Source organism: Carcharodon carcharias, chromosome 2 (assembly GCF_017639515.1).
Source record: "Carcharodon carcharias isolate sCarCar2 chromosome 2, sCarCar2.pri, whole genome shotgun sequence".
NCBI lineage: Eukaryota > Metazoa > Chordata > Chondrichthyes > Lamniformes > Lamnidae > Carcharodon > Carcharodon carcharias.
This window is the reverse complement of record NC_054468.1, coordinates 62,753,462-62,779,786: the sequence shown is the minus strand read 5'-3', so window position 1 is coordinate 62,779,786 and position 26,325 is coordinate 62,753,462. Positions and strand designations below refer to the sequence as shown.

Here is a 26,325-nt window from a genome sequence, read left to right as displayed (position 1 = left end):
GGTAAAATAATCACCTTTGAAAGTGTCTTTGTAGGCACAGAACGTTGCTCATTTATTATCTTTATGAATGCTTAATAAGTTTATCTAGCCTTTTTCTCAACTTCTGCAAGCATTTCTAATATCTCAGGAGGATAGGAATGCTGAGAGCATGGACAATTAATTAATTGCTGCTTTTTAAGCAGGTATACTTTTTCACATTTGTCCTTGGACAATGGAATGTCAAACTCAAAGGTTTCTTAATTAACAACACTTCATACTTTTAGAAGACTTCCAATATTGTACTTTGGAACTCGTCCAATCATCTAAGAACTATGAAGAGATATAAACGTTACGTTTTTTAGGAATTGTCCAAAATCACTCATGCAATAATCTAGCCAAAAGTTTTAGCAATAGTGCATCAAGGACAACGTATTGCTTCATCATACAATATTAAAAGTTTATTTTTGTTAATCTGAGTGAATGATTCTGCAGGCAAAGCTGGACAAGTCCAGAAATCATACATCCATTTCAGGTGGGGCTCAGATAGAGAAATAGTTTTACTTTAGAAGATGACTTTCAAATTTTATACATACTGCAAGCTAATATATGAAGCTAATGTTACATCTGTTTTGTTGATGCAAATTTAACAATTACTGTATATATGTTCACTTTGGATCTTTAATGTGTCAGTTGAGACTAGGGTATATATGTTTTTCTATTTACTGATTTTGATGAAGTAGTAGTTGGGAACATAAAACAATTAATTCATAATCATGTCTAATTTTTCACTGAAATTAGGATTTGAAGGAAAATGTACCCCCACTATTTCTATTTGGTGAAATAAAGGATATTTCATGTGATTGCATTCTAAACATAATGCTATTAAGACTTGAAAATTGCTACTATTGACAGCATAACAGCATTCTGAATCTGAGTTCATTCATACAGTATTAGCAATACACATTTTCTGTTCAGCCTGAAATATTCTTTTAATAATTTTGATCACATTTAAATTCCTATTGAGATTATTTTTATGGCACAACAGAGCTGATTGGATCAGTGCTCTACTTATAATTTAATACAACATTTGTGTTAACTTTTTGCAATGTTAGATGCTTCCTATAAGATGCATGACATTCGGCACTCAGGGTTCTTGCTTAACCTTTCTCTTCTCTCCTTACACCTATGAGGATAACTCACACACCATCCTACTCAAAATGTGGCCAACATATTACTTTAACAGGAGAGTTCATGTTCTTATGAGGTAGCAGAAAACTGAGCAGTTCTCTCTTGTTATAAATCAGTATAATAATTAGACTTGTTTCGTTTTATGAATTTGTACTGTATCATTATTCACTCTAAGTTAGATACCCCATGTCTAGATTTATGTTTGCTTTGTCTTTGTTGAATGCATCTGACTCTGATGTAATGATCCGTGAACTATATATGACAAAGAAAGATTTTAAAAATTGGGATATGTACTCCATGGTCCAGTGAGAAATGAAAAAAAATCAGTTTAATCATTCTCTATTGTTGTTGCATTGAAATGTTACATTGTTTATTTTGAATTTTTCATGCCCTAAAGTTATCATTAACTCAGCATACCAAGATTTGTTTTTGTATTTGTTCAGTGTCTGTTAGATAGATTTCTCAGCACTGTATTTGTTACATGTACATCCTTTACAGGGAATTGGCTTTCTGAAGTTGCTGAGTAAATACTTAGGCACAACATGGATTGCCTAGATGTGACACTAAACCAGAGATTTGATGCATATTAGAGGATCGCTTTGGCCCCAGCAGCAAAAACAAAATCCTGGCCTAATTTTTCACTGACTGTTTAACCAGTTACATCTGGGTTGTTAAGTGAAGTGCTCCATCTATAGCTATGTTGGCACCAGGAAGAGAACCCTATCACAAAAGCTTATTAACACAATGTCATAAACTCTTCCTAATATAAGTCCTACATAACAGGTAAGACAATTTGGATAGCAGCCGATTGATTACTCGCTTTATCCTACTATTCAGAACAATCTTGTTAGCATTGCCATATTGAAAAGACTCCTCAAAGTCTTGCCACTTCGCCAAACCTGCCAATCAAAAGCAGAATTGTGACTGACTGACAATGATCTTAAGAGTCATCCTGAGAAACAGATCTTTATATTAAAATATGGAGAAAGTATGACAGATCAAGCATATTTTATTAATGTCTGAGAATGCCACTTCAAAATATCTATAGTGTAAATATAACCAGAACACTTGTGTTGGGGGTAACTTTGACTTTGGGTGATAGTGCAAAAAGGGCAATATTGGATCTGCCGCAAGTTTTGCATCTCCCTCAACTTTAATTTTTGTTGACTCTGAAGTCAAAATGACCACCGTGGGCTCTAGAACATAACTTGAATTTGGTGGGCTGTATAACTAGGGGATTAGTTGGAAGAATGTGTACAGGTTGAATTACCCAGCAGCCACTGACCTTTGTCAGCTGATCACAGAGCAGCAATTGCTGAAGGCCACAGAGAAGTTCGTAAGTTATACCATCCTGTTATTCTATCTGAAGAAAGAAGTCTGGAGCTAATGGCGTGTAGGACACGGAAGAGCTAAAAAGAGGAGCAAATCTAAACAACTAAATATTTGTAACATGTCAAATGTCCATACGTTATGTGCCTAAGAATTTATGCTACAAACTATACAGATACATTTATTCTCCTTTATCATGCAGATTGTTAAAAGAATTCCCCTTTTGTCAGGGTTAGTTAGATTTATTCAGCTTTTTTAATTCACAGTTACTCAATGAATGGCTGCTCAGTAGCTGTTCTACTGATTATGTAAACCATTGAATCAGCAACAGAGTTCCTGAATGTTAATTAGTTTTTGCTTTATTGCTTAAATTGGCTGTTCTTTATAAAACTGTTGGTCACAATTAGTTTAGTAACGTAGCATAAGATTTGCACTGTGCATTGTATTATATATAATAGAAATATTTTAAGAAGAGAATTGAAAATGATTCTAGATAAAAAGAGTGATATTTTGACCTCAGCCAGTTAAAATGAATGTGCGGCTACTTGGTCTGTCCAATTCTACAAGCCGTCTAGCACTGACCATTCAGATGTGAATATTATGACCTTTACTATTATTATCACACACATTGCTAAAATTTGCACAGCATTACTTGAAGAACCTTGCCCTCATGTGCTCAATGCCATTCACTGGTCATCAGTCTTACTGTTGTTTCTGAATTTTACCACCATTACAGTTATATTATCAGGACATCCTCTGTAAAAAGATTGCAGAACAATGCTTTTTGCACCAAAGTGTGGCTCATCAAGACGTTCTTTGATGAATCTGACTGCTTCTTCATTGCTGAAAGCATCCCACAGACCATCTGAAGCCAGGATCATGAACTGTGGCTGTAGTTTATCGAGGTCAAAAGACAGGATATCAGGGTCAGAGATGACGACATTGAGGTTTTTGAGAGGGTAATCTCCCAGGGAGCGAGACATTGCCAAAATTCCTTGGACCCTCCATGAACCATTGAAACTTATGAAACCACCTATAACAAAATAAAGCATGTTTTTCTTAAAGCGTATGTGTTTATATTATTATAATATAATGTTGCTCCACCGTAGTAATAGGAATAAGTCTGTAAACTTTCTGATTGTATCATGGTATCATGTGATCAGAATAGACCAGAATCTAATATTGGTCCATGGCGGCAATGTAATATCATAGTGCAATCAAGTTGCGCGATAAAATTAAGCTATTTTATTTCAACACACTTAAAATTTCAGTTACACTTTATAAATGATTACAGCCATTTAATTTATTTACATATTAGGTATTTGTGCAGAGCTGTAATGGTTGCCATCTGTGTTTAGAAACATAGGAACAGGAGGAAGCCATTTAACCCTTGAGCTTGTTCCACTATTCAATGACTTTATGGCTGATTCTTGACCTAACTCCATATATTCACCTTTGCCTCATATTCCTTAATATCTTTGGTTAACAAAAATCCATCAATCTCAGAACTAACCTGAACAACTGATCTAGCATCGATTACCGTTTGTGGAATTGAATTCTAAACTTCCATTACACTGTGTGTAGAAGCATTCCCTAATTTCACTCCTGAGATGCTCCTTTGCCCCTAGCCGGGACTTCCCAACCAGCAGAAATAGCTTCTCCCTATCCACTCTATCTGTTCCCCTTAATATCTCGAAAAATTTGATCAGATCACCCTTCATCCTTATAAATTCCAGGGAATAGTTTGGGATATGATATTGATTGATTAGACCCTGTTAAGAAACAACAAATTAGAAGAAGGTATCTATGATGAAGGGTAGGGGACATTTTGTGGCCATTTAGTTTCCATGGAGCAGCCAATTCACCAGAAATTGCCATTCATTCACTCATTTTGAATAATGTAATGATGAATGAAGTATTGAACACACAAGACAGATTTATTTAAAGTTTTATGTAACCTGTCAAATTTTCTTACAGGCAGGAAGTGTACAATTCATTGAGATGAAAGTGCATAACCAGCCATATTGGTCAAGGTAAAAAAAAATCACCGTGCAGTGCCCATGCTTCAAATAGGCATAGGCATATTGCACATGCAAAAAAAAGGGTTCATCGCTTGTTTGAGGCTACCACTGCATAATTGCCTTGCCCAGGTCTACATGCAGCCTATCAGGAAGCCCTTAAAGGGACCGTAAAGGAAATGTCTATTGAGGTTGCAAGTGTAGAAAAACATGCAACTCTGTACTAGTGCAGACTTGATGGGCTGAATGGCCTCCTTCTGCACTGTAAAGATACTGTGACACTGTGAACCAGACCTTTTTAGCACATCATGCTTTTTGAAAGAGCTATCCATTTAGTCCAACTCCCCTCTCCCTTCCCCATTGCTCTGCAAATTTTTCCTTCCAGTATTTATCCAATTGTCTTTTGGAAGTTATTATTGCATCAGTTTCCTCCAGTCTTTCAGGCAGTGCATTCCAGATCATAACAGCACAGTGTAAAAGAATTTCTCCTCATCATGTTTCTGCTTCTTTTATATTAAATCTGTGTCCTCTGATTATTGACTCTTCTGCCACTGGAAACAGTTTCTCCTTATTTACTGTATTAAAACCCTTTATGATTTTGAACATCTCTATTATATCTCCCTGTAACTCTTTCTGCTCCAAGGAGAGCAACCCAAGCTTCTCTAGTCTCTCTGTGTAACTGAAGTCCCACATGTCTGGTATCACCCTAGTTAATATCCTCCACATCCTCTCTACACCATCTCTAAGGCCTTGACATCCTTTCCAAAGTGTAGTGCCCAGAATTAATACCCCAAGTAGGGTCTTACCAGTGATTTATAAAGGATTAGCCGACTGTTCCTGTTTTTGTACTTATTCTCTGTTTATAAAGCCTAAGATCCCAAATGTTTTTTTTTTAGCCTTCTCAACTTGTCATGCCTTGTTCAATAATAGTAATATTTAAGATATAATTACCTGAATTTGTGGCATTGTCAGCCATTGCATCCCCTCTGCCCCCTACCATTACCTTCCCCCTTGATTGTCACAGCTACCTCTCCCTCAGCCACTACCTCCTTCCTGAATTGATTGCTCCCCTTCCTGGTCTCTCCCCTTCACTTACCAGAGGGCCATTTCTGACATCACAGTAGCCCAATGTTCAATTGCACTAGTGGTGAGTTGCCTGTTACTGTTCACAGCTTGCCAACTCAAAGGTCAATATCGGATGTGACTAGGTCTTACCATTCAGGAGTAGGGATTGACTTATAGCACCTTCAAACTGCCAACAATGCTGATACACAAAGGTCCAGCTCAACAGCATCAAGGATGATGTTGAGATTACATCCTATGATATTTTGCATTGATTTTAGCTTTTTCAGAAACACAATATTCATAAGATTCTTTTTCACATTACCTGCTCGTTTTATCCTCTTTCTTTCCTTCAACTGATAGGGTTTGTGATCATGTGAAAGAGGAACTGCATTTCCCTCTTTGTCACACAGTACGCCACGAGAATCTCCAACATTTGCAACAGTTAGCTCTTTGTCTGACAGTAGTGCAATCAGACAAGTTGTGCCTGTAAACAAAATACGGATAATTATCAGAAATAAGTGAACTGAACTGAGCAATTTTGATATTATAGAGTTCTGCATGGGGGTTTACTACCATCAGTAATAGTGATAGCTTCAATATTAGCCAATTTCATTACATTTTTGACCAGTGAAGAATATCAAATATTTAAACAATTTCAAAAAATTTCCAGTGGTGGTGTGGTCTTTACTATTTCTTGCAGCTGGTCAGTGCTTGTTGTCTGTTATGCCACCGAGTCAGGTAACATTGTGCATCAAATACTTAGTATTATTATGGAGGTGCTGTTTCTAAGATTTCAAAGCTCTGTACCCAACAGAACATTTCAGGCTATGCTATAATTAAAGAAAGGAATAGATGTAACCTTTACTCGCAGAGCTGATTTGTGTACTCTGTAATGTAGTATAAAAATATACAAGGTACAATACTCCTGAAGGCTTAAATTTCATTTAAACTAACACGTTCTTGACTGCTTAATTCCAATTTTGATAAAATAGCACTTTGCTGAACATAATCAATTAGCAAAGTTTTGGACCAGATTTTCAGAGAGAATCTCCGACATGGTGAAAATAGTGGAACTGCCTGAAAACTGTAAGTCCCTCACCGAAACACGGCACTTCCCATTTTCATGGGGGTGGGGTGTGTTTTGCATTGTGCATTTATGGAGGCAGCTCCTCCACTCTAGTCAGATTTTGATAGCCTAGGAGTGTGGAACCCAATGTTTGCAAAGTAGGGCTGGTAAGAGCAGGTCTGAACTTGGCATATTTCTTGGGATATCCAGTTTGGAGAGATTTGGTACCCTTGTTGAATTTGCTTTAAAATTTTATTCTCAGCCCCAGGAGTGATGCAAAACAAATTTCAACTATCTTCCCTTAACCCAAGGGAGTCAGAGGGTGGGGCTCCTGGGGTTGCAGGGCAATAATTTTTGCCACCACTGACTCATGCACATAGGTGCCAGGAAGAACTTTGTGCTGGGGAAGGGCGCATAGTTCTTCATGCAAAGGAATATTTGGGCATAAAGATGGGCATTGCACCCTTGCATATAGAGGCCACAGAAGCCAGTCACCGTGAACAGGCGGAGACCAGAGGGAGAGCAGAAGGACAGGAGGAAAAGGCTGCTGCCTGCACACCTGGGAGGAGAAGGAGGAAAAAGAGGACAACCAGGTATTACCCTGTGGGAAGGGTGCAGACCTAGAACATCCTACCTCAACATGATGGGGAACCAATGTTGAAGGCGAGTGAGGCTAAGCCATGAAGTGGTGACAGACATCTGTTGCATGGTCTAGCAGCAACTCGAGCCACAATCCATCGACTGCCAGTGGCTGTGAAAGACGGTTACTTTCTATGCCTCAAGGGAACGTCAGGAGACCTGTCTGGTATATCCCAGTTAGCAGCAGACATTTGTATTAAGGCAGTAACTAATGCCCTGTTTGCAGAGAGCCACAGCCTTTGCTCAAGTAGTAGGCTTCCCTCAGGTGCAGTGTGTTATTGATTGCACCTATGTTGCCATAAGGGCCCCAGCTCAACATGCGGATACCTTTGTCAATCAAGTCTTTCTGCTCAATCAATGTACAGGTGATCTGTGGCCACAGCAAGGTCTTATTTCATTTGTGTGCAAAGGTCCCTGGCAGCTGCCATGACTCCTTCATACTAAGGAGTTGGCAGCTCCCTCGGCTATTTCAACCACTAACATAGATCAGTAGCTGGCTTCTAGGGGACAAGGGCAACCGTTTAAGAACTTGGATAATGACCCCCTTTAGGAGTCCACAAATGGAGGCAGAACGCAACTGGCCATGTCGTCACCAGGAATTGCATTGAGCAGGCAACTGGCATTTTAAACATGTGCTTCAAGTGCTTCGCTCTGCAATATGCCCCAGCAAGGGTATCACGAATAGTAGTGGTGTGCTGCAAGCTACACAACATTGTGCAATGGAGGGGCATACAAATTGATGACAGTGATACCATGGGCGCAGCTCTAACCTCTGAGTAGGAGGAAGATGAAGAGGAGGAACCCCTGTCCATTCAGAAGATTCTGAAATGGATGAGAATGAGGAGGTCACCAAAGGCAGAGCAACTGGGAGGCATGGCCATGTAGCCAGGACTGACTCTGTGCAGAAGGTGATCATCACCAGACAGGCCCTTGTGCAAAATAGATATTACAATTGCCGATATTACAATTGCCATTAGCCAGTCCCTGGTGACATGATTCCACCTAATGTATCTTATGCATTGACTCCACAATTACTCAAGGGACTACCCAACCCCACAAGGGAGAGAATAAACATCAGTGAGTTGGACTCAGTCACATTTAAATGGCTGAATCCCTTACCATCACAACCATGGGCATCATTGTATTGCAAACACACAAAGTAATGAATCATTCACAACCTGTCCCCTCACATGAACACCAATGACTGTAAATGAGGGCCTATGATGCCAAATTGTCCATGATCAAACCATGTCCACAATGCTGAAAGTGACATGACGTCATTCTTAAAGGCCTGTATATGCTGATAGGATTGTATGTTGTAGCATACATGTAGATAAGGCATCTCACACATGATGAGCCCATAACTGTACACAACAGCTCTTTGAAAGAACTTATGCCCCATCCATTCCAGCCAATACTCCAGTTTCTGACATGGGCACCACATTCAACATTCCTGGCTTCCATATACTTCTGCTCACTGCACAAAGCACATCCTGTGACACCTGGAATGCAAATGCAGCCAAAGTAATGGACACAGCAGACGACCATTATTACCTGCACAGTGCATGCCCTCTCGAGCTGTGATGCCTACACCCAGGCCAATGTATAACATTGCAATGTAGATGAATGCCTTGCGCTCAGCACTCATACTTGAGATGCACCCGCTGCCCAGAATCTGTTTGTGGAGTCTGATCAGTTAGCCTCCTTAAAGTCAAGCTTGGATGGATAACAAAAGATACAAAGAGCAATATTGGCTCTTGAGCCTTTGACCTCGGGAATCCTATGGGTACAGAAGAGGAAGAAAAAGCTCCTCAAAGTGTCACACACAAAACAGCCAACAACCTTGATCCTGTTGACAGCATGTCAAGATGGACCTCAGCATGCAGCCCTCATTATTACTGGTAAGACCCATCTTCACAATGTTACCATTGTTTTTGAGCTCTCTGGAGTACAAACACACATCGAGTCATGTACAAGTGTAAGTAAATATATTCAAATGTGCTCAAGTATACTAAATTCAAAATGAAAAGTATAACCACAGTGAACCCATTAGTGCTCTAGATGAGAACACGCCCTTTGCTCACGTACACTCCTATGAAGTTCAGCCTCACGTTGCCTTGGAGGAGGTGGAGGCAGGCTGCTTGCTTCTCGGGCCAAATGGCAGGAACCTGCTGGGGACCTACTAGGATTTGCATCTCTGCATGGGCAGCTGTGGTCACAGGCACATGTGCAGCAGAAGAGGGCTCTGATGGAGGGGCCGGCGAGGTGGAAGAAGATGAAGGTGCTGAGGATCTCTTCGTACCTTCACCCTCAGTAACCTCCACAGCCCTGGGTTGGCCTTCAGGTGGTGTTGATGAGGCTGGCTGTTGGTGGACAACAGTTGCCCATTCCAGCAACCACTGGGCTAACAGTGCGATCGTCCTGTTAAAGGTACGCAGCTCCTCATGTATTCTATGGATGTCAGCGCTCATATTTTGAATGGACTGATCCAGGCTACTGAGGGAGGCTTACAGCCTTTCCCAGCCGAGACACTGCTCTTGCATCCAGTCCAGTGTTGCTGCATGTGTCTCACAGCTCATGAGGTTGAGCCCCTGGGATAATGTGGACTTCATGACAGTGATGGTCTCCTCCATTCGCAGTCCTAGAGCGCACACAGCCTCAGGGATGCCTCACTGCGAGATATCCACACATCTGCAGCTGATTATATAAATACAGTGCCCCAAAAGGTGACCCCTGAGGCTGGAGCATCATTGTGACTTTCCTCCCTCCTCTGAGGGGAACTGCGCACTGATGTCTCTAACTCTGACACCTCCTCCTGTACTCTGGGCAGACACTTTCTCCCTGTGCCACCGACTCTACACACGTGTTACATCCCTCCGATCTGCCTGTATCTGAGTTAGCAGCGTGTGGGTTAGTGTGATGTGATCTTCCTCCTCTTGATGCCCAAAGGCTGATCTGGCCCAGCGGGTGTGGGGCATTGGGGAGGGTGGGCTTGTGGTTGATGGATCAGAGTTGGGGTATGTGTGAGACACAAAAGGAGTTATTTAGATATAGCCCATCATATTGTGAAAGCATGCTCTGATGCGCACTGTTGCCTTAACCATGCTCGCGCTGCCCATATGATGTACTCCCTCTCATGCTAACTTCCCATTGTGCTCAGTGAACTGACACCATGGCATTCACCATTACCACCATGTACCAAGGTGATTTCAACAATGCCCTTATCACCTGCTAGCGGCGATTCACCATAACAAGAGACAGCTGTTTGGGCACCCTGGCAATCTCCATGGCCATTTGCTCAACAAGACAGATGTGTCTCATCCAAGATGTCCCATCCCCAGTTTGGGCCATTCAGTGGTGTTCTTTGCCTTTTTGGTCTGCAACACCATGAATTTAGGTTAGCCTGACAAATAATGCATGGAGGGATATTCTTCTTCACTGTCCCTGTGCATCACAGTGCTCATTCACATGTGTTCTGTGTGTACCTACATGAGCTGTGTACCAAACAAGCCTCAATCCTGAGGCAGAGGTATGTGCCATGTCTTACACCTTAGCTGCAACCTGTGGATATACCCGTCCCGTGGAGCTCTGTGTGGATGAGCCAAGCTACTCACCCTGCTGGAACGCAACTGGTCATTGAACCTTTTCTGGCACTGAATCCATGAGGGCTGATGGTCCTCTGATGTGTTCATAGAAGCTGCAATTTGAATCCAGGCCTTTTTAGTTGTTGCCGTGGCTTACAGCAGTCAGGAGGTAGGGGACTGGTCTCCTCTTCTGGATCTCTTCCAACTTGAAGGTCCTGGTCAGAAAAGCGCAGGGCAGCTGAACCAATATCCTCCCGCACGTCTCCTCTGTGTGACATTCTATCAATATTCATTTTTGATGATCACTGGTAAAGTTTGGTGGAAAAATGTCTCTGCACAAATACTTGGTACCATTTATGTTGTGGCTGTGACTCCAAGTTAGCATGCTGTGCTCCGCGACCACTGACAGCCTTACTGGTTTCCCCCTTCTTTATCATACTGTTATTCTGTAACAATGTGCAGCTGTGAGGGACCTGGTCAAACAGTGCGGGCATGTCCTGATAGATGGGTGGAAAGAAGGCAAGTGGATGGGATAATGAGCATGGCAAGGTTCATCATTCATCCACTGAGTGTTGGCAGCTAACTACATCACTGCATAATATCTGTACCAGGTAGTGTCAAGATAATGCCATCTCCATGGCTGTGATTCCATACGTTCAGTGGTTCAGTACAGTACACTTTGATTAGGCAGCAACAATTACAATTCTACCATAGGTAAAGCCAATGATGGACCATCTGTTCCAGGCTTAGCTAACAGTTGAACGACAGCTTTGACACTTGTCTGACAAAACAATGACGTCTCCTCCAAGGCAAACCATTGACGACCAGCCTTCAAGTGGGCCTTTCTGATGGCCTGCTTTTTATCTGCGCCCGAGTCACCCAACCTACACTGGGCCCATATCCAGCTCCTCACTACATCCAGGTCGCCCGCCCTGACTCCTTTCTGGCTCGCCTCCAGGACCAAAAATTGTAAGTTCTGGCAACCATTTTTAAAGGTCAGGTTTGCAAAGCTAGGAATTCTCCTGTCTCTGTGCATCTCACCTGAGAACGAAAATCAGGGCCTTTGTCATCATTTAGGCAATTTCACTTTATTTAAAGTAGCTCTATTATTCCAAGTAACATTTAAAGTTTGTTTGGAGATTTCTATTTACGTGCCCCTTGCCAGATGTATTTTTGGCGGGAGGGGCATGTAGAATAGGTCGGGTGACTAGTCCATCATCTTCCTACCTACCCGAGCTGACCTCCATAATATATTAGGTGCGTTGGCACCTAAGTTGACAGCCCATCTGCCTGCCATATGTAAATAAATAATTAAAGGTCTGTTAGACAAGTTAGCAAGCCTATTAACCTGGTAATACACTGCCCACACAATACACAGTACTGCCCACGGTGTACACAGGCGGGTGGGAATGCGCACATTGTTTTTTATGGCCTACATGAAGAAAGGTGTGAAGGAAGGTTTGGGCACCTCATTTAGCGGGCTGCTCTCTGAGCATCAGGGGCAACCCCCCAAGATGTGACCCCACTTCCTTCTGCACTGCCTGCCCTCCAAATCCCAGCCCTCCCACTCCCCTCTCCTCCACCCTGGGCTCCAGGAACCCTCTCCATCCTAAAACCCGGGATTTAAATTTCTGGAGCATCCATTCACATCCTCTTCCTGCTTCTCCTTGCAGTCCTAGCAGTGCCTATTACTGAGTTCTGTCACTGCTGGGGCTGATGGCATTGCTGGGACTGCCAGCCAATCAGATTAGCTGGCAGCTCCTGAGGGTGAGACTTCCTTCCACTGAGGGGAAGGAGTCCCACTCTCAGCCACTTTAGCCTGCCTGCAGCGTGTGGGGGTGGGCTTCTTCCAGGCATGTCGGCTTACAGCTGACTTTCCTTCCAGCATGTGGGGCTTTGAGGGGGCAGCCCCTTGTAAAATGCAGTCCCATGATTACTTTGGGGAAAAAATAGTTGTTGGAACCCAGAAGCAAAAAAATAGCTCGGACCAGTACTCTTATTCCCCAGTTTTTTTTGGTGTTCCATTTTAAGGTATACAAGACCAGTTTGGACCAGTACTCTTATTTCTCAGATTTTACAGTTTTACTGGGAAGTCAAATACTACCTTGTCAGATATAACCTTGTCACATACAATTTGCACCAAGAATAGGAGAACAATAGTAATTGTAATATTGCTTTATCGATGTTTGGTAAAATACTAAATAATACAGTATACCATTGCTGCTGTGTAGAATAATATACTTCATGTTCCGTTTCACTTTTTTTTGGGAAGCTCAAGTTCATTTCAAATATGTATTTGCCCTCATTAAATTCAGAAGATTTTCTTACATGATTAGTTTAACTTCAAGGTCAGAATTATTAATACACGCATATACAGTGTAAAATTAGTAAATCAAACTTTACTGATATTAGGTCAGATTTTCCTTTTATAGAACTTGGATGTAAGGAACCACTTGGACAAGGTGGCTTGAGATAAATTGGGCAAATAATATTACTTAATTGTAGGAAAACCACTTTATTTTCTGCCCATTGATTTAACTAGACTGAAAATCCGACAGGCTCTGTTACAGACTTAACAGAAGTGATCCTCTATGGCCAAATTTCCTCAAAACATTCGGTCCAAGTGACAAAAAACTATAAGAAGAAAATCTGCCCTATTACATGTAAGTATACTTTGGCAGTCTAACAAAGTAATAGTGAAGATATTAATAAGCCTATTACTAATGTGCAATATGTGAGGGCATGTGTTATGTGATACAAAGAATTGACTAATACTTGAATACAGATTTTTTTTCTGTACAGTTTTCTGTAACTTGATCAAACTTAGGAACTGACCAAACTTTGTACTAAATTGTACTAGAATGTTCTGCAAGGCTAAAATACTTTTTGAAGTAAAGTAAAAACTGCTGACAACTGCAAAGTTCTTTTCACAAATAAGAGAGGTCTTGGGCAGGAATGTCTCTGACTGGTATGAGAAAGGTAGAAACATCTTCAGCTTTGGCCTCGAAGCCCACAGATGATTCAATAAACTATGGTAAAAAACATATCTTGTTGGAATTTGAAAAATAATGGAAGGAGGATAACATAAAGATGGGCTTACTCAAGGGCTTAGACATAGAACTCAACATATCATTGGACATTTTGTATTAAGAGGAAACCTTCATTGGACAATAATATTATTCATTCAAGGGATCTGGGCTTCACTGGTTGGGCCAGCATTTATTGCCCATCCCTAATTGCCCTTGAGAAGGTGGTGGTGAGCTGCCTTCTTGAACTGGTGCAGTTAGTGGGCGAGTTCTATGGTTTGACCCAGCGACAAGAAGGAATGGTGATATATTTCCAAGTCAGGGTGGTAAGTGGCTTGGAGGAGAACTTCCAGTTGATGGAATACTCCCCACTTGCCTGAATGAGTGCAGCTCCCACAACACTCAAGAAACTTGACACCACCCAGAACAAAGCAGCCCGCTTGATTGGCACCACATCCTCAAACAGTCACTCCCTCCTACACCAATGCATAATAGCAGCAGTGTGTACCATCTACAAGGAATTCACCAAGGCTCCTTAGGCAGCACCTTCCAAACCCAAGACCACAACCATCTAGAAGGACAAGGGCAGCAGGTAGATGTAAACACCACCACCTAGAAGTTAAAACAAAAACAGAATTACCTGGAAAAACTCAGCAGGTCTGGCAGCATTGGCGGAGAAGAAAAGAGTTGACGTTTCGAGTCCTCATGAACCTTCAACAGAACTAGGTGAATCCAAGGACGGGGTGAAATATGAGCTGGTTTAAGGTGTGTGTGTGTGTGTGTGTGTGTGTGGGGGGGGGTGGTTGGGTGGGGGGAGAGAAGTGAAGGGGGGTGGTGTGGTTGTAGGGACAAGCAAGCAGTGATAGAAGCAGATCATCAAAAGATGTCACAGACAACAGAACAAAAGAACACATAGGTGTTGAAGTTGGTGATATATATCTAAACGAATGTGCTAATTAAGAATGGATGGTAGGGCACTCAAGGTATAGCTCTAGTAGGGGTGGGGGGAGCATGAAAGATTTAAAAATATTTAAAAATAATGGAAATAGGTGGGAAAAGAAAAATCTATATAATTTATTAGAAAAAACAAAAGGAAGGGGGAAGAAACAGAAAGGGGTGGGGATGGAGGAGGGAGTTCAAGACCTAAAGTTACTGAATTCAATATTCAGTCTGGAAGGCTGTAAAGTGCCTAGTCAGAAGATGAGGTGTTGTTCCTCCAGTTTGCGTTGGGCTTCACCGGAACAATGCAGCAGGCCAAGGACAGACATGTGGGCAAGAGAGCAGGGTGGAGTGTTAAAATGGCAAGCGACAGGGAGGTTTGGGTCATTCTTGCGGACAGACCGCAGGTGTTCTGCAAAGCGGTCGCCCAGTTTACGTTTGGTCTCTCCAATGTAGAGGAGACCACATTGGGAGCAACGAATACAGTAGACTAAGTTGGGGGAAATGCAAGTGACATGCTGCTTCACTTGAAAAGAGTGTTTGGGCCTTGGACGGTGAGGACAGAGGAAGTGAAGGGGCAGGTGTTACATCTTTTGCGTGGGCATGGGGTGGTGCCATAGGTGGGGGTTGAGGAGTAGGCGATGATGGAGGAGTGGACCAGGGTGTCCCGGAGGGAACGATCCCTACGGATTGCCGACAGGGGAGGATGAAGGGAAGATGTGTTTGGTGGTGGCATCATGCTGGAGTTGGCGGAAATGGCGGAGGATGATCCTTTGAATGCGGAGGCTGGTGGGGTGATAACTGAGCACAAGGGGGACCCTATCATGTTTCTGGGAGGGAGAAGAAGGCATGAGGGCGGATGTGCGGGAGATGGGCTGGACACGGTTGAGGGCCCTGTCAACAACCGTGGGTGGAAAACCTCGGTTAAGGAAGAAGGAGGACATGTCAGAGGAACTGTTTCTGAAGGTAGCATCATCGGAACAGATGCGACGGAGGCAAAGGAACTGAGAGAATGGGATGGAGTCCTTACAGGAAGCGGGGTGTGAGGAGCTGTAGTCGAGGTAGCTGTGGGAATCGGTAGGCTTGTAATGGATATTGGTGGACAGTCTATCACCAGAGATTGAGACAGAGAGGTCAAGGAAGGGAAGGGAAGTGTCAGAGATGGACCACGTGAAAATGATGGAGGGGTGGAGATTGGAAGCAAAATTAATAAATTTTTCCAAGTCCCGACGAGAGCATGAAGCAGCACCGAAGTAATCATCGATGTACCGGAGAAAGAGTTGTGGAAGGGGGCCGGAGTAGGACTGGAACAAGGAATGTTCCACATACCCCATAAAGAGACAGGCATAGCTGGGGCCCATGCGGGTACCCATAGCCACACCTTTTATTTCGAGGAAGTGAGAGGAGTTAAAGGAGAAATTGTTCAGTATGAGAACAAGTTCAAGTCAGACGGAGGAGAGTAGTGGTGGATGGGGATTGTTCGGGCCTCTGTTCGAGGAAGAAGCTAAGGGCCCTCAGACTATCCTGGTGGGGGATGGAGGTGTAGAGGGATTGGATGTCCATGGTGAAGAGGAAGCGGTTGGGGCCAGGGAACTGGAAATTGTAGATGTGACGTAAGGTGTCAGAGGAATCACGGATGTAGGTGGGAAGGGACTGGACAAGGGGAGAGAGAAGGGAGTCAAGATAACGAGAAATGAGTTCTGTGGGGCAGGAGTAGAGATTGCACTGCAGTAGTAAACTGGTAATGAGCCTGGATTGTTTAATGTTGAAACAGGTTTTCGTCCAGGAATTAGAGGCATAGTCATTTCCGTAATACTCGATGTCGGTTCCTTGGCATTGGAGTTTGGTCCATTTCCGGTATTTTGTTTTTACCACCTAGAAGTTACTGTCCAAGTCACTCACCATCCTGACTTGGAAATATATCGCCGTTCTTTCACTGCCGCTGGGTCAAAATCCTGGAACTCCCTTCCTAACAGCACTGTGGGTGTGCCTACACCACATGGGCTGCAGCAGCTCAAGGAAGCAGCTCACCACCACCTTCTCAAGGGCAACTAGGGATGGGCAACAAATGCTGGCCCAGCCAGCGAACACCACGTCCCGTGAATGAATTTAAAAAAACCTCCAGTTTTGCCAGGGCTTCTTGATGCTACACTTGGTCAAATGCAATATTGATGTCAAGGGCAGTCACTCTCATCTCACCTCTGGAGTTCAACCCTTTTGTCCACGTTTGAACCAAGGCTGTAATGCGATCAGGAGTTAAGTGGCCCTTGCGAAACTCAAACTGAGCATCAGTGAGCAGGTTATTGCTAAACAAGTGCTGCTTGATAGCATTGCTGACGACCCCTTCCATTACTTTACTGATCTGTCCTGTCAATACAACATCCAGGTCCATCCACGATAAAGGGTAAAAAAGACATTGTAAAGCAATACTTGGGTTTGCATTCAGAGGGTAACTTGGTTGGTTGCCAGTTAAGCTGTTATGTCGAGCCACTGCCAAACTGACCAATCCCTATTGTTCATATATATTTAACAGGTCTTTGCTTAAAGTTGCTAGAACTTAAAAGTAAAGGGGTGGTTCTGCACATGCTTATGTGCAATCTGGAATTACTGTGTAACAGTACTGTCAGATGCTTAATTGTAATCTCTTGCTGATTTTTAAGTAGAAGGAGCTTATTTCCAAAATCTTTGTATTGATTTGTTTGTTCCAAAAGTCAGAACTCTGTAAACTGTTTGACCAAACAAAAGTCTTACATTAAATTGGTGACGCACTGCAGAATGACATTAAACATGTACAGCATCGTGAGTAATTAAGTATTTCACTGATGAGCAGCCTATTTGACAAATGTTAATTTGGTTATATACTACAGCTTGGAAATTTTAGCAATGATTAATGCACATTACCACTCTTCCTCATCAAACTGTTGTATCGTAATCCTTTTGATCTATATTCATAACTGGTGCATGTCTAATCCGAATATTGTTTTGTGGTGGTAATGTTATTTATGCCAGCAGTCCTCTTTCAAGTTCTGAACTGTGATCTTGGTAAGGAAAAAAGCCTTGCATTTATAGCACCTTTCATGACCTCAGGATGTGCCAAAGTGCTTTTCAACCAATGAACCACTTTGATGTATTGTCACTGTAATGTGGGAAATGCAGCAGTTATTTGTGAATGGTAGGCTCCATGAAACAGCAATGTGACAGTGACCAGTGCCTCAGGAACAGCTGCTCTTGTGACATCATTTTTAAAAATATATTTATTTACAAACTCTCACCTCAGTAGTTGTTTTGACCAATTAGACAGTACATTCTTTCAAATATGAGCAAAGATGTTTTCTGAAACACTGACAATCATAATCTGTCAGAAAGATTGATGATGGCAGGAAGATTAATATGAGAGAAATGATTGTAGCTGGATTATAACAAAACAGTGATGAAGAAACAGGGTAGCGATGCATTCAGGTACAAGTTTAAGATATTCTGTAGAAAGCAACCACGAGAACTTTTTTTTCTTTAATTCATTCACGGGGTGTGGGCTTCACTGGGTAGGCCAGTAATTATTGCCCATCCCTAGTTGCCCTTGAGAAGGTGGTGGTGAGCTGCCTTCTTGAGCCACTGCAGTCTATGTGGTGTAGGTACACCCACAGTGCTGTTAGGAAGGGAGCTCCAAGATTTTGACCCAGCGATAGTGAAGGAACAGCGATACATTTCCAAGTCAGGATGGTGAGTGCCTTGGAGGGGAACTTCCAGGTGGTGGTGTTCCCATCTATCTGCTGCCTTTGTCCTTCTAGATGGTAGTGGTCAGAGATTTGGAAGGTGCTGTCGAAGGAACCTTGGTGAATTCCTGCAGTACATCTTGTACATGGTAGATACTGCCAAAGTGCTTTACAACTAATGAACCACTTTGATGTACTGTCACTGTAATGTGGAAAATGCAGCAGTAATTTGTGCATGGTAGGCTCCATGAAACAGCAATGTGACAGTGACCAGTGCCCCATGAACAGGAGCACTTGTGACAACAAGTATGTCGGTGGTGGAGGGAGTGAATGTTTGTGGATGTAGTGCCAATCAAGTGGGCTGCTTTGTCCTGGACGGTGTCAAGCTTCTTGAGTGTTGTGGGAGCTGCACTCATGTAGGCAAGTGGGGAGTATTCCATCACACTCCTGACTTGTGCCTTGTAGATGGTAGATATGCGTTGGGGGGGTCAGGAGATGAGTTACCCATCGCAGGATTCCTAGCCTCTAACCTGTTCTTGTAGCCACAGTATTTATATGGCTAGTCCAGTTCAGTTTCTGGTCAATGGTAACCCCCAGATGTTGATAGTGAGGGATTCAGTGATGGTAATGCCATTGAACATCAAGGGGTGATGGTTAGATTCTCTCTTGTTGAAGATGGTCATTGCTTGGCACTTGTGTAGCATGAATGTTACTTGCCACTTGTCAGCCCAAGCCTGCATGTTGCCCAGGTCTTGGCTGCATTTGGACATGGACTGCTTCAGTGTGTGAGGAATCGCAAATGGTGCTGAACATTGTGCAATCATCAGTGAACATACCCACTTCTGACGTTATGATGAAAAGAAGGTAATTGATGAAACAGCTGAAAATGGTTGGGCCGAGGACATTACACTGAGGAATTCCTGCAGTGATGGTTTGATAAGGTCAGCACATCATCAGGTCTGGGTGAGAGAACCATTGCCAGTACCGTATATGTGACGGTATCATTGTTAAAATATCATGGGCTTTTTTCAGGACTCTTGATATAAAGGCATGTTAGGCAGGTTTCCAGTGAAAATTAAATAAGTTTCCTGCTGAGCTGATTATCCCTCATCTTTGGCTTCAGAAGATCTTAAGATATTGCTGAAGGTCAAGTCCAGCCTTCAGAATTTACAACTCACTCAAAACTGCGCTAAGTTTTGCTCTCAGTTATCCCTGTATACATCAACTGTCATTGGCTCCTTATCGTATAATGGACCAATTTCAAATTCCTTGTCCTTACTTAGCGATCCCTCCATTACTTCAGCCCATACTATCTCTGAACCTCCTTTAACACACTGTTTCAGCATGCATCTTTCAGTCCTCCAATTCAGATCACTTTTGCATCAGCTCTCTGTCTCTCCACCACTGGCAGCAGATTTTTTAGCCATCCTGACTCATGTTCTGGGATACTCAACGTAAACTCCATCACCTTGTTAGCTCTCTCCTCTCTTTGAACAGTGCCCTTAAAATCAATGTATTGAATCAAGGCTTTAGTCACTATCCCTAATTCTTCTCACATTACTGTTCAGTGTCTAGCTATTTATTTAGTGTTTTACTGGTGAGAAGCAATATGGGACATTGTATTATGTTAAAGGCACTATAAAAATGCAGCTGTTGTTATTGTAAGTGAAATAATTCAATCAGCAAAAGCCAGTAATAACTATTAGTAAACAACTCAGCAAACATAAAATGAGCCATTGGAATGTGAATAGCAATACCACTACTACAACCGATTAGAAGATGGGCACAATGGACCTCTTCAGATTATTGTACCGCTAACAAGACTATTTTCTAGATATGAAATTATGGCTTTTTATTAATGCATTATGTAAAATATCCAGCACAGAAACAGGACATTCACCCCAACCAGTCCTTGTTCTATTCTGTAAAGCCAGTTGAAGAAGGATGATACTGGAGCCAATCTTTACTCAGTCTACATTTATTTACAAAGTGAAGCATTATAAGTACATTCCTCCTAACTCAACCTCCCACAGCTTAAATGGTCTTTATATGTGTTCAAGTGAAGCCCAAATTAATGCTCTTCACCTGCATATAACTACAATTGATAGAAGATTAACATGTTTGCTACTTTTTATTCATTTGAGCCCCATTCCATTTTCCTCATCCAAATCTAACAGCATATCTTATCTAGCCTTCTCTTAAGTGCCATCTATGCCATTCATTGCAGCCACTACCTGCAGTAGCAAGTTCCACATTCTCACTACGCATTGGGCAAAGACGTTTCATTTTATTTCCCTATTTGATTTCTTGCTGATGGTCTTATATTGATGGCCTCTAATTTAGCTCTTCCTCACAAGTGGAAATATTCTCTCTGTGGTTGCTCTAACAAAACCATTCAAAATGTTAAGGATCACTAATGGGTCACCCCTCAACTTTCTCTTTTCAGGGGGAAAAAAGAGATCGAAATTGCTCATGAGGCTTGATTGGCATAACCTAGTATTACCCTTGTAAATCCTTTTGCACCCTCTCCAGTGCCTGAATATACTTTTTATGATATGGCAACCAGAACTGTACAAGGTTCTCCAAATGTGGTCCAACCAAGGTTCGATAAAGTTTAGCATAACTTCTCTACTTTTCAGTTGTATCCCTCTGGAAATAAACTCCAATGCTGGGCTTACTTTTTTATGTCCTTATTAACCTATGTTGCTCCTTTTAGCGATTTGTGTATTTGTGCTGAAGAGCATGCCAGGAGCTGCACCACACATACCTAAAAGTGAGGTGGCAACCTGAGGAAGCTGCAACACAGGACAACATGCATGCCAAACAGCAGCAGAAATATGCGATATAGCAAGGCAGTCCCACAATTAATGGACCAGATCAAAAGTCTGCAGTTCTGTTACATCCAGTTGTAAATGGTGCTGGACAATTAAGCAACTAAATAATTGAGGAGGCTCTACAAACATCCCCATCCTCAATGATGGAAGAACCCAGCACATCAGTGCAAAAGACAAGGCTGAAACATTTGCAGCTATCTTCAGCCAGAAGTGACAAGTGGATGATCCATCTCGGTCTCCTCCTGTGGTCCCCAGCATTAGACATGTCGGTTTTCAGTCAGTTTGATTCACTCCACTTAATATCAAGAAATGGCTGAAGGCATTGGATACAGCAATGGCTATCCCTCTATCATAAGGTCAGAAGTGGGGATGCTCGCTGATGATTGCACAATGTTCAGCACCATTCATGACTCCTCAGATACTGAAGCAGTCCATTTCCATATGTAGCAAGACCTGGACAATATTCAGGTTTGACCTGATAAATGGCAAGCAACATTTGCACCACAAAAGTGCCAGGCAATTACCATCTCTAACAAGAGAGAATCTAACCATCTCACTTTGACGTTCAATGGCATTTTCATCACTGAATTCCCCAACATCAACATCCTGGGGGTTACTGTTGACCAGCAACTGAACTGGACTAGCCATTGGGGAGGCAGTGGCGTAGTGGTATTGTCATTGGATTAGCAATGCTAATGGGGTAATGCTCTGGGGTCCTGGGTTCCAACCCCACCATGGCAGATGGTGGAATTTGAATTCAATAAAAATCTGGAATTAAAAGTCCAATAATCACCATGCACCATTGTCGATTGTTGTAAAAACCCATTTGGTTCACTAATGCACTTTAGGGAAGGAGATCTGCTGTCCTTACCTGGTCTGGCCTACATGTGACTCCAGACCCACAGCAATATGGTTGACTCTTAAATGCCCTCTGAACAAGGGCAATTAGGGATGGGCAATAAATGCTGGCCTAGCCAGTGATGACCGACAAACAAATAAAAAAATATATTAATACTGTGACTACAAGAGCAGGTCAGAGGCTTGGAATTCTGCAGAGAGTAAATAACCTCCTGATTTCCCAAAGCCTGTCCACCATCTACAAGGCACAAGTCAGAAGTGTAATGGAATGTTCTCCACTTGCCTGGATGAGCGCAGCTCCAACAAAGTTTGAGAAGCTCCACCCCATCCAGGAACAATTGGTCTGCTTGATTGACACCCCATTCACCACCTCAAACATTTACTCCCTCCACCATCATCTACAGATGCACTACAGCAACTCTAGCGCCTCCTCTGACAACATCTTCTGGGCCTGCAGCCTCCATCACCTAGGGACACTGAGCAGCAATTGAATGACTCCAAACACCTTGCTCTCCATCCATTGAACATTACCGAGCTGACTGGAATCTACTGCCTTTAGCTACACTTATCATTCTTTTGGTAATCAGAGTGTACACATCTCTCCTGAGGACTTCTGATCCTCCCACACAAATCATTAGTCAGGTGATCAGAGTTCACAGCTCTCATCTGAATAACATCTACTTCCTCCCCCATCAGCTAGGGACCATTTGGGTGACTGAAACTGAGCCACTTCATTGGAGTAATCACATGACAGAAATATAGGAGCTTTGATGCCAGATCTATTTTGTAACCAATGTAATAGGATGTATACAGAACAACAATTAAGATCTTGTGTTGAATGAAAAATTGCTTTTTCTTTAATTGAAAATGTATGTTTTTAATAATTGAGGTGCAAATTAGTGTTTACAAACAAATGCCAAACAGTTCTGTATGAAATCCTTAGCACAATAAGAAAATTAAAATTTGCTATTTCTGTTTTTCTTCTTTTCTGTTCTCTTCTGCTCTATTTGGGCTAAGAAAAAATTTGCAATGTTCAGCACTGCTCTGCTCTGTAGGTTCCTAATATTGTTTCTGTTTTGCATCTTTTTCTGCTCTTTGGTTCACCTTCATGCTTCTAGTTTCATTTTTATTTGGCGACAGTCTTGGATCAGTAGCTCTCTCATTTCTAGGTCACAAGGCTGTAAGTTTCCAGCCCCACTTGAGCCAATAATCTAGGTTGAACACTCCAGTTTCAAGAGAGTGCTGCACTGTCAGATATGCCACCTTCTGCAGAAGCTTGGCTCATATTCCTGATATAAGATTGTTTGTTGTCTTACTCAGAGGTCTGGAGGCTTGTGTGGTTGAACACAAACCGATTATTGGTAACCCATAACTATATACATCTCCAAGGTACAGCCCTGCATGGGTGCTGTCTCCATGATGACTCCTTCCAGACTCTTTTACACAGTCTACCATCATGTGACTCTCTACATCACTATGTGAGTGGGACTGTTCCCCCAGTTCCAAATTAACCCTTGCTCTGCCTCAATGCCCTTGTACTACAATTCCCTTGAGTTTAGAACACTGAGGAGTGATCTAACTGAAGCGTTTAAAATTATAACATAATTTGATAGATACTGTGAAACTATTCCCTTTGGCAGAAAAATCGAGAAGAAAGGAGTACAATCTTAGAGCAGTTTTAAAAAAAGGGTAATGGAAATCTGGAACTCGCTTCCAAAAAGCTGTGGATGCTGGGGCAATTGACATTTTCGTGACTGAGATCAATACGTCATTGTTAGCTCAAGGGGCATGAATTAAAAGTGTGAGAATTAAGTTCAGCTATAGATTAGCCATGATCTGAATGAATGTTGGAACAGCATGGGTTGAATGGACTACCCCTGTTCCAAAGAGGTCTTAAACTGAGATCATGGCTACCTTCTCAGGCACTATTTTAAAATGAGCAACAGCACACTCTTGGTGGTCCTGGTACCTTTTGGACCTCAACCAACATCACTTAAAGAAAGATCAACTGGGCCTTTATCTTATTGACAGTCGCTTGGTAGTACAGAACTTGAATATTACTGAAAAGAGAGACATGTTGCCAAAGCTTTCTGTTTAGCATTCATTAGGATAAACACAAAAATGCCAAATTTCAAACGATCACAACAATTGATACTACAGGCAAACAGGGTGCTGATTGGTTGGCAGGTCAACTCTGATTGGCTGATGCATTCTCATGGAGAAAGCAAAGGGGAACTATGGCTCCCCAAGTTCCCTGGTAGTTCAAAGGAGGCACAAGGCTTGAACATATTCCTTTTGTTTGCAGAGAATGGGACCCTGCATATGAATTTATGTCACTTCTAGCAAGCGTGAATGGGCCACATTACAAGTTCAACTGATTATCTTAATTTGGTTGTTAGTGTGGCTATTAGCGCACTCAGGATTGTTCACCAGATACTGCCCAATCACGGAATCACATCTAACAGCAGATGTTTTGTTTTGGGTTTAGCAAGCACGGGCTGGTTGGGTGTGGTCTGTACTGTGCCTATTACAAACAACTGAAGGAGTTTGCTGCTTGTGGAGTCTTGATGAGTGCAAACAGTCTGCTGCATTTTCCTAACAGTGACTCCTCTTCATTGGCAGTGAAGCATGTTGGAGTGTCCTGATGCTGTGAAAAGTTACATATAAATGCAAGTTCTTTCCTTTGCAAATGTTTTAAGTGAGCTCCAAAGGAGTTCATATCTTATTTTTTTCCACTTTATTTAGTTTTAATAACAGGCCCAGTGCATTTTGATCACCAAATGAAATGGGGTTAGTTGTAAATATAAGAGTAAATTAAACAACAATTTTTAATGTTTTCCTATTTAGAAAACAATGGTGAAGTTTAAACTGCGCTGTATCATGGTGATAAACAAGGCAGTATATAAAAATAAATCTTGTGTGGTGAAACATTTTGTGCAATTATTTAATGTCAATCATATAGTATTGCGCCCAATCTACTCAAGCCAGGATCTAACTATAATTACCTCTGCCAGGTAGTGATGGAGGTAATGTTTTTGCCCTTATTAGTTAGTCTGTAAACAATATCTCTCAAAAGCTAATGGACGAATTTCAATGAAAGTTGGTGCACAGGTATACCCCAAGGAAGAACTGATTAGTTTTTGGTGCAGGTGTGGATCCAGATCCAGGAATTTTTAAAGGGATTTTTTAAAAACTGAAGAATTAAGGGCCAGCAATAATGATGATAATGATAGCCTTGTGCACAGTAGGTATGCTGGTTTTAAGTGCCTAAGATGCTAGTTGAACAAGACATTGGACATTCCTTAGGCTTCAGTACCCCATAATTCATGGATTTGATGCATGATGGGCATTATTGGCTGGATCAATATTTCTAGAAAAATCAGAAAATATAATTACTATTTTGTTCAAAATTGAAAACCTAAGATCTTCCTGCTATGTTTGACAAATATCAACCAGAATAAACATATCACAATATAAATATCCCTAAATTTTAAAGACTAAATACTACTTGTTACAAACCTGTTAGTATTCCCACTTGCTCTATAGATACAATTATCCTTCTGGTGCCAAAAAATTGCATCTAGCTCTACATCTGAGCAACTGAAATTTCAGCCAGTTGTACAGCCTCTTAAGGCTGGATTTTCCCTCCCAGGGCAGAAAACAGAAGTTGTTTCCAACTCCTGAACCCAACCCTGGGCGGGAAACAGTCACTCAACAGGATAACAGAGGCACCTCTTAACGGGCATGGAGACAGATTCCCTGTCCATGCGGCAGGACAGCTCGAAGTTGAAGGGCCATTTAGAGGTCTTCCAGCTTGAGAGGGGCATCAGGTTGCGATGGCAGGCAAGTAACAGAGAGCGCTCTTCAAAAAATGGAAGCGCCCTTCACCAGTTTCTTTAAACCTTTAAGGAAAAGACGTTTCTGACAGTCAGGATACCACTCGGGAGGGGGGTGTGAGCCTCTCTATAGGGCAGCCTGTGGATGCTCTCAGACTACAGGCAGCAAAGGCCACTGGTTGCCAGCCTCCAGGCACCTAAAGTGGCCTCTGCTGATGCAGGAAACTGGAGGCTGACTTCTGGACCCAAAC

General features: G+C 42.3%; 1 protein-coding gene across 1 annotated transcript in view; it reads right to left on the bottom strand.

Annotated features, from left to right (window-relative positions):
- Window positions 1–415: 415 nt before the first annotated feature.
- The window catches only part of ppm1lb (protein phosphatase, Mg2+/Mn2+ dependent, 1Lb), a 177,428-nt gene continuing 151,518 nt past the window's right edge, over window positions 416–26,325 (bottom strand). The window contains exons 3-4 of the mRNA XM_041182763.1: window positions 5,902–6,063; window positions 416–3,529 (exon numbers count right to left, since the gene is read on the bottom strand). Of these exons, the coding sequence (XP_041038697.1) occupies window positions 3,183–3,529; window positions 5,902–6,063 (509 nt within the window). The 3' untranslated portion in view covers window positions 416–3,182. The remainder of the gene's footprint in view (window positions 3,530–5,901; window positions 6,064–26,325) is intronic.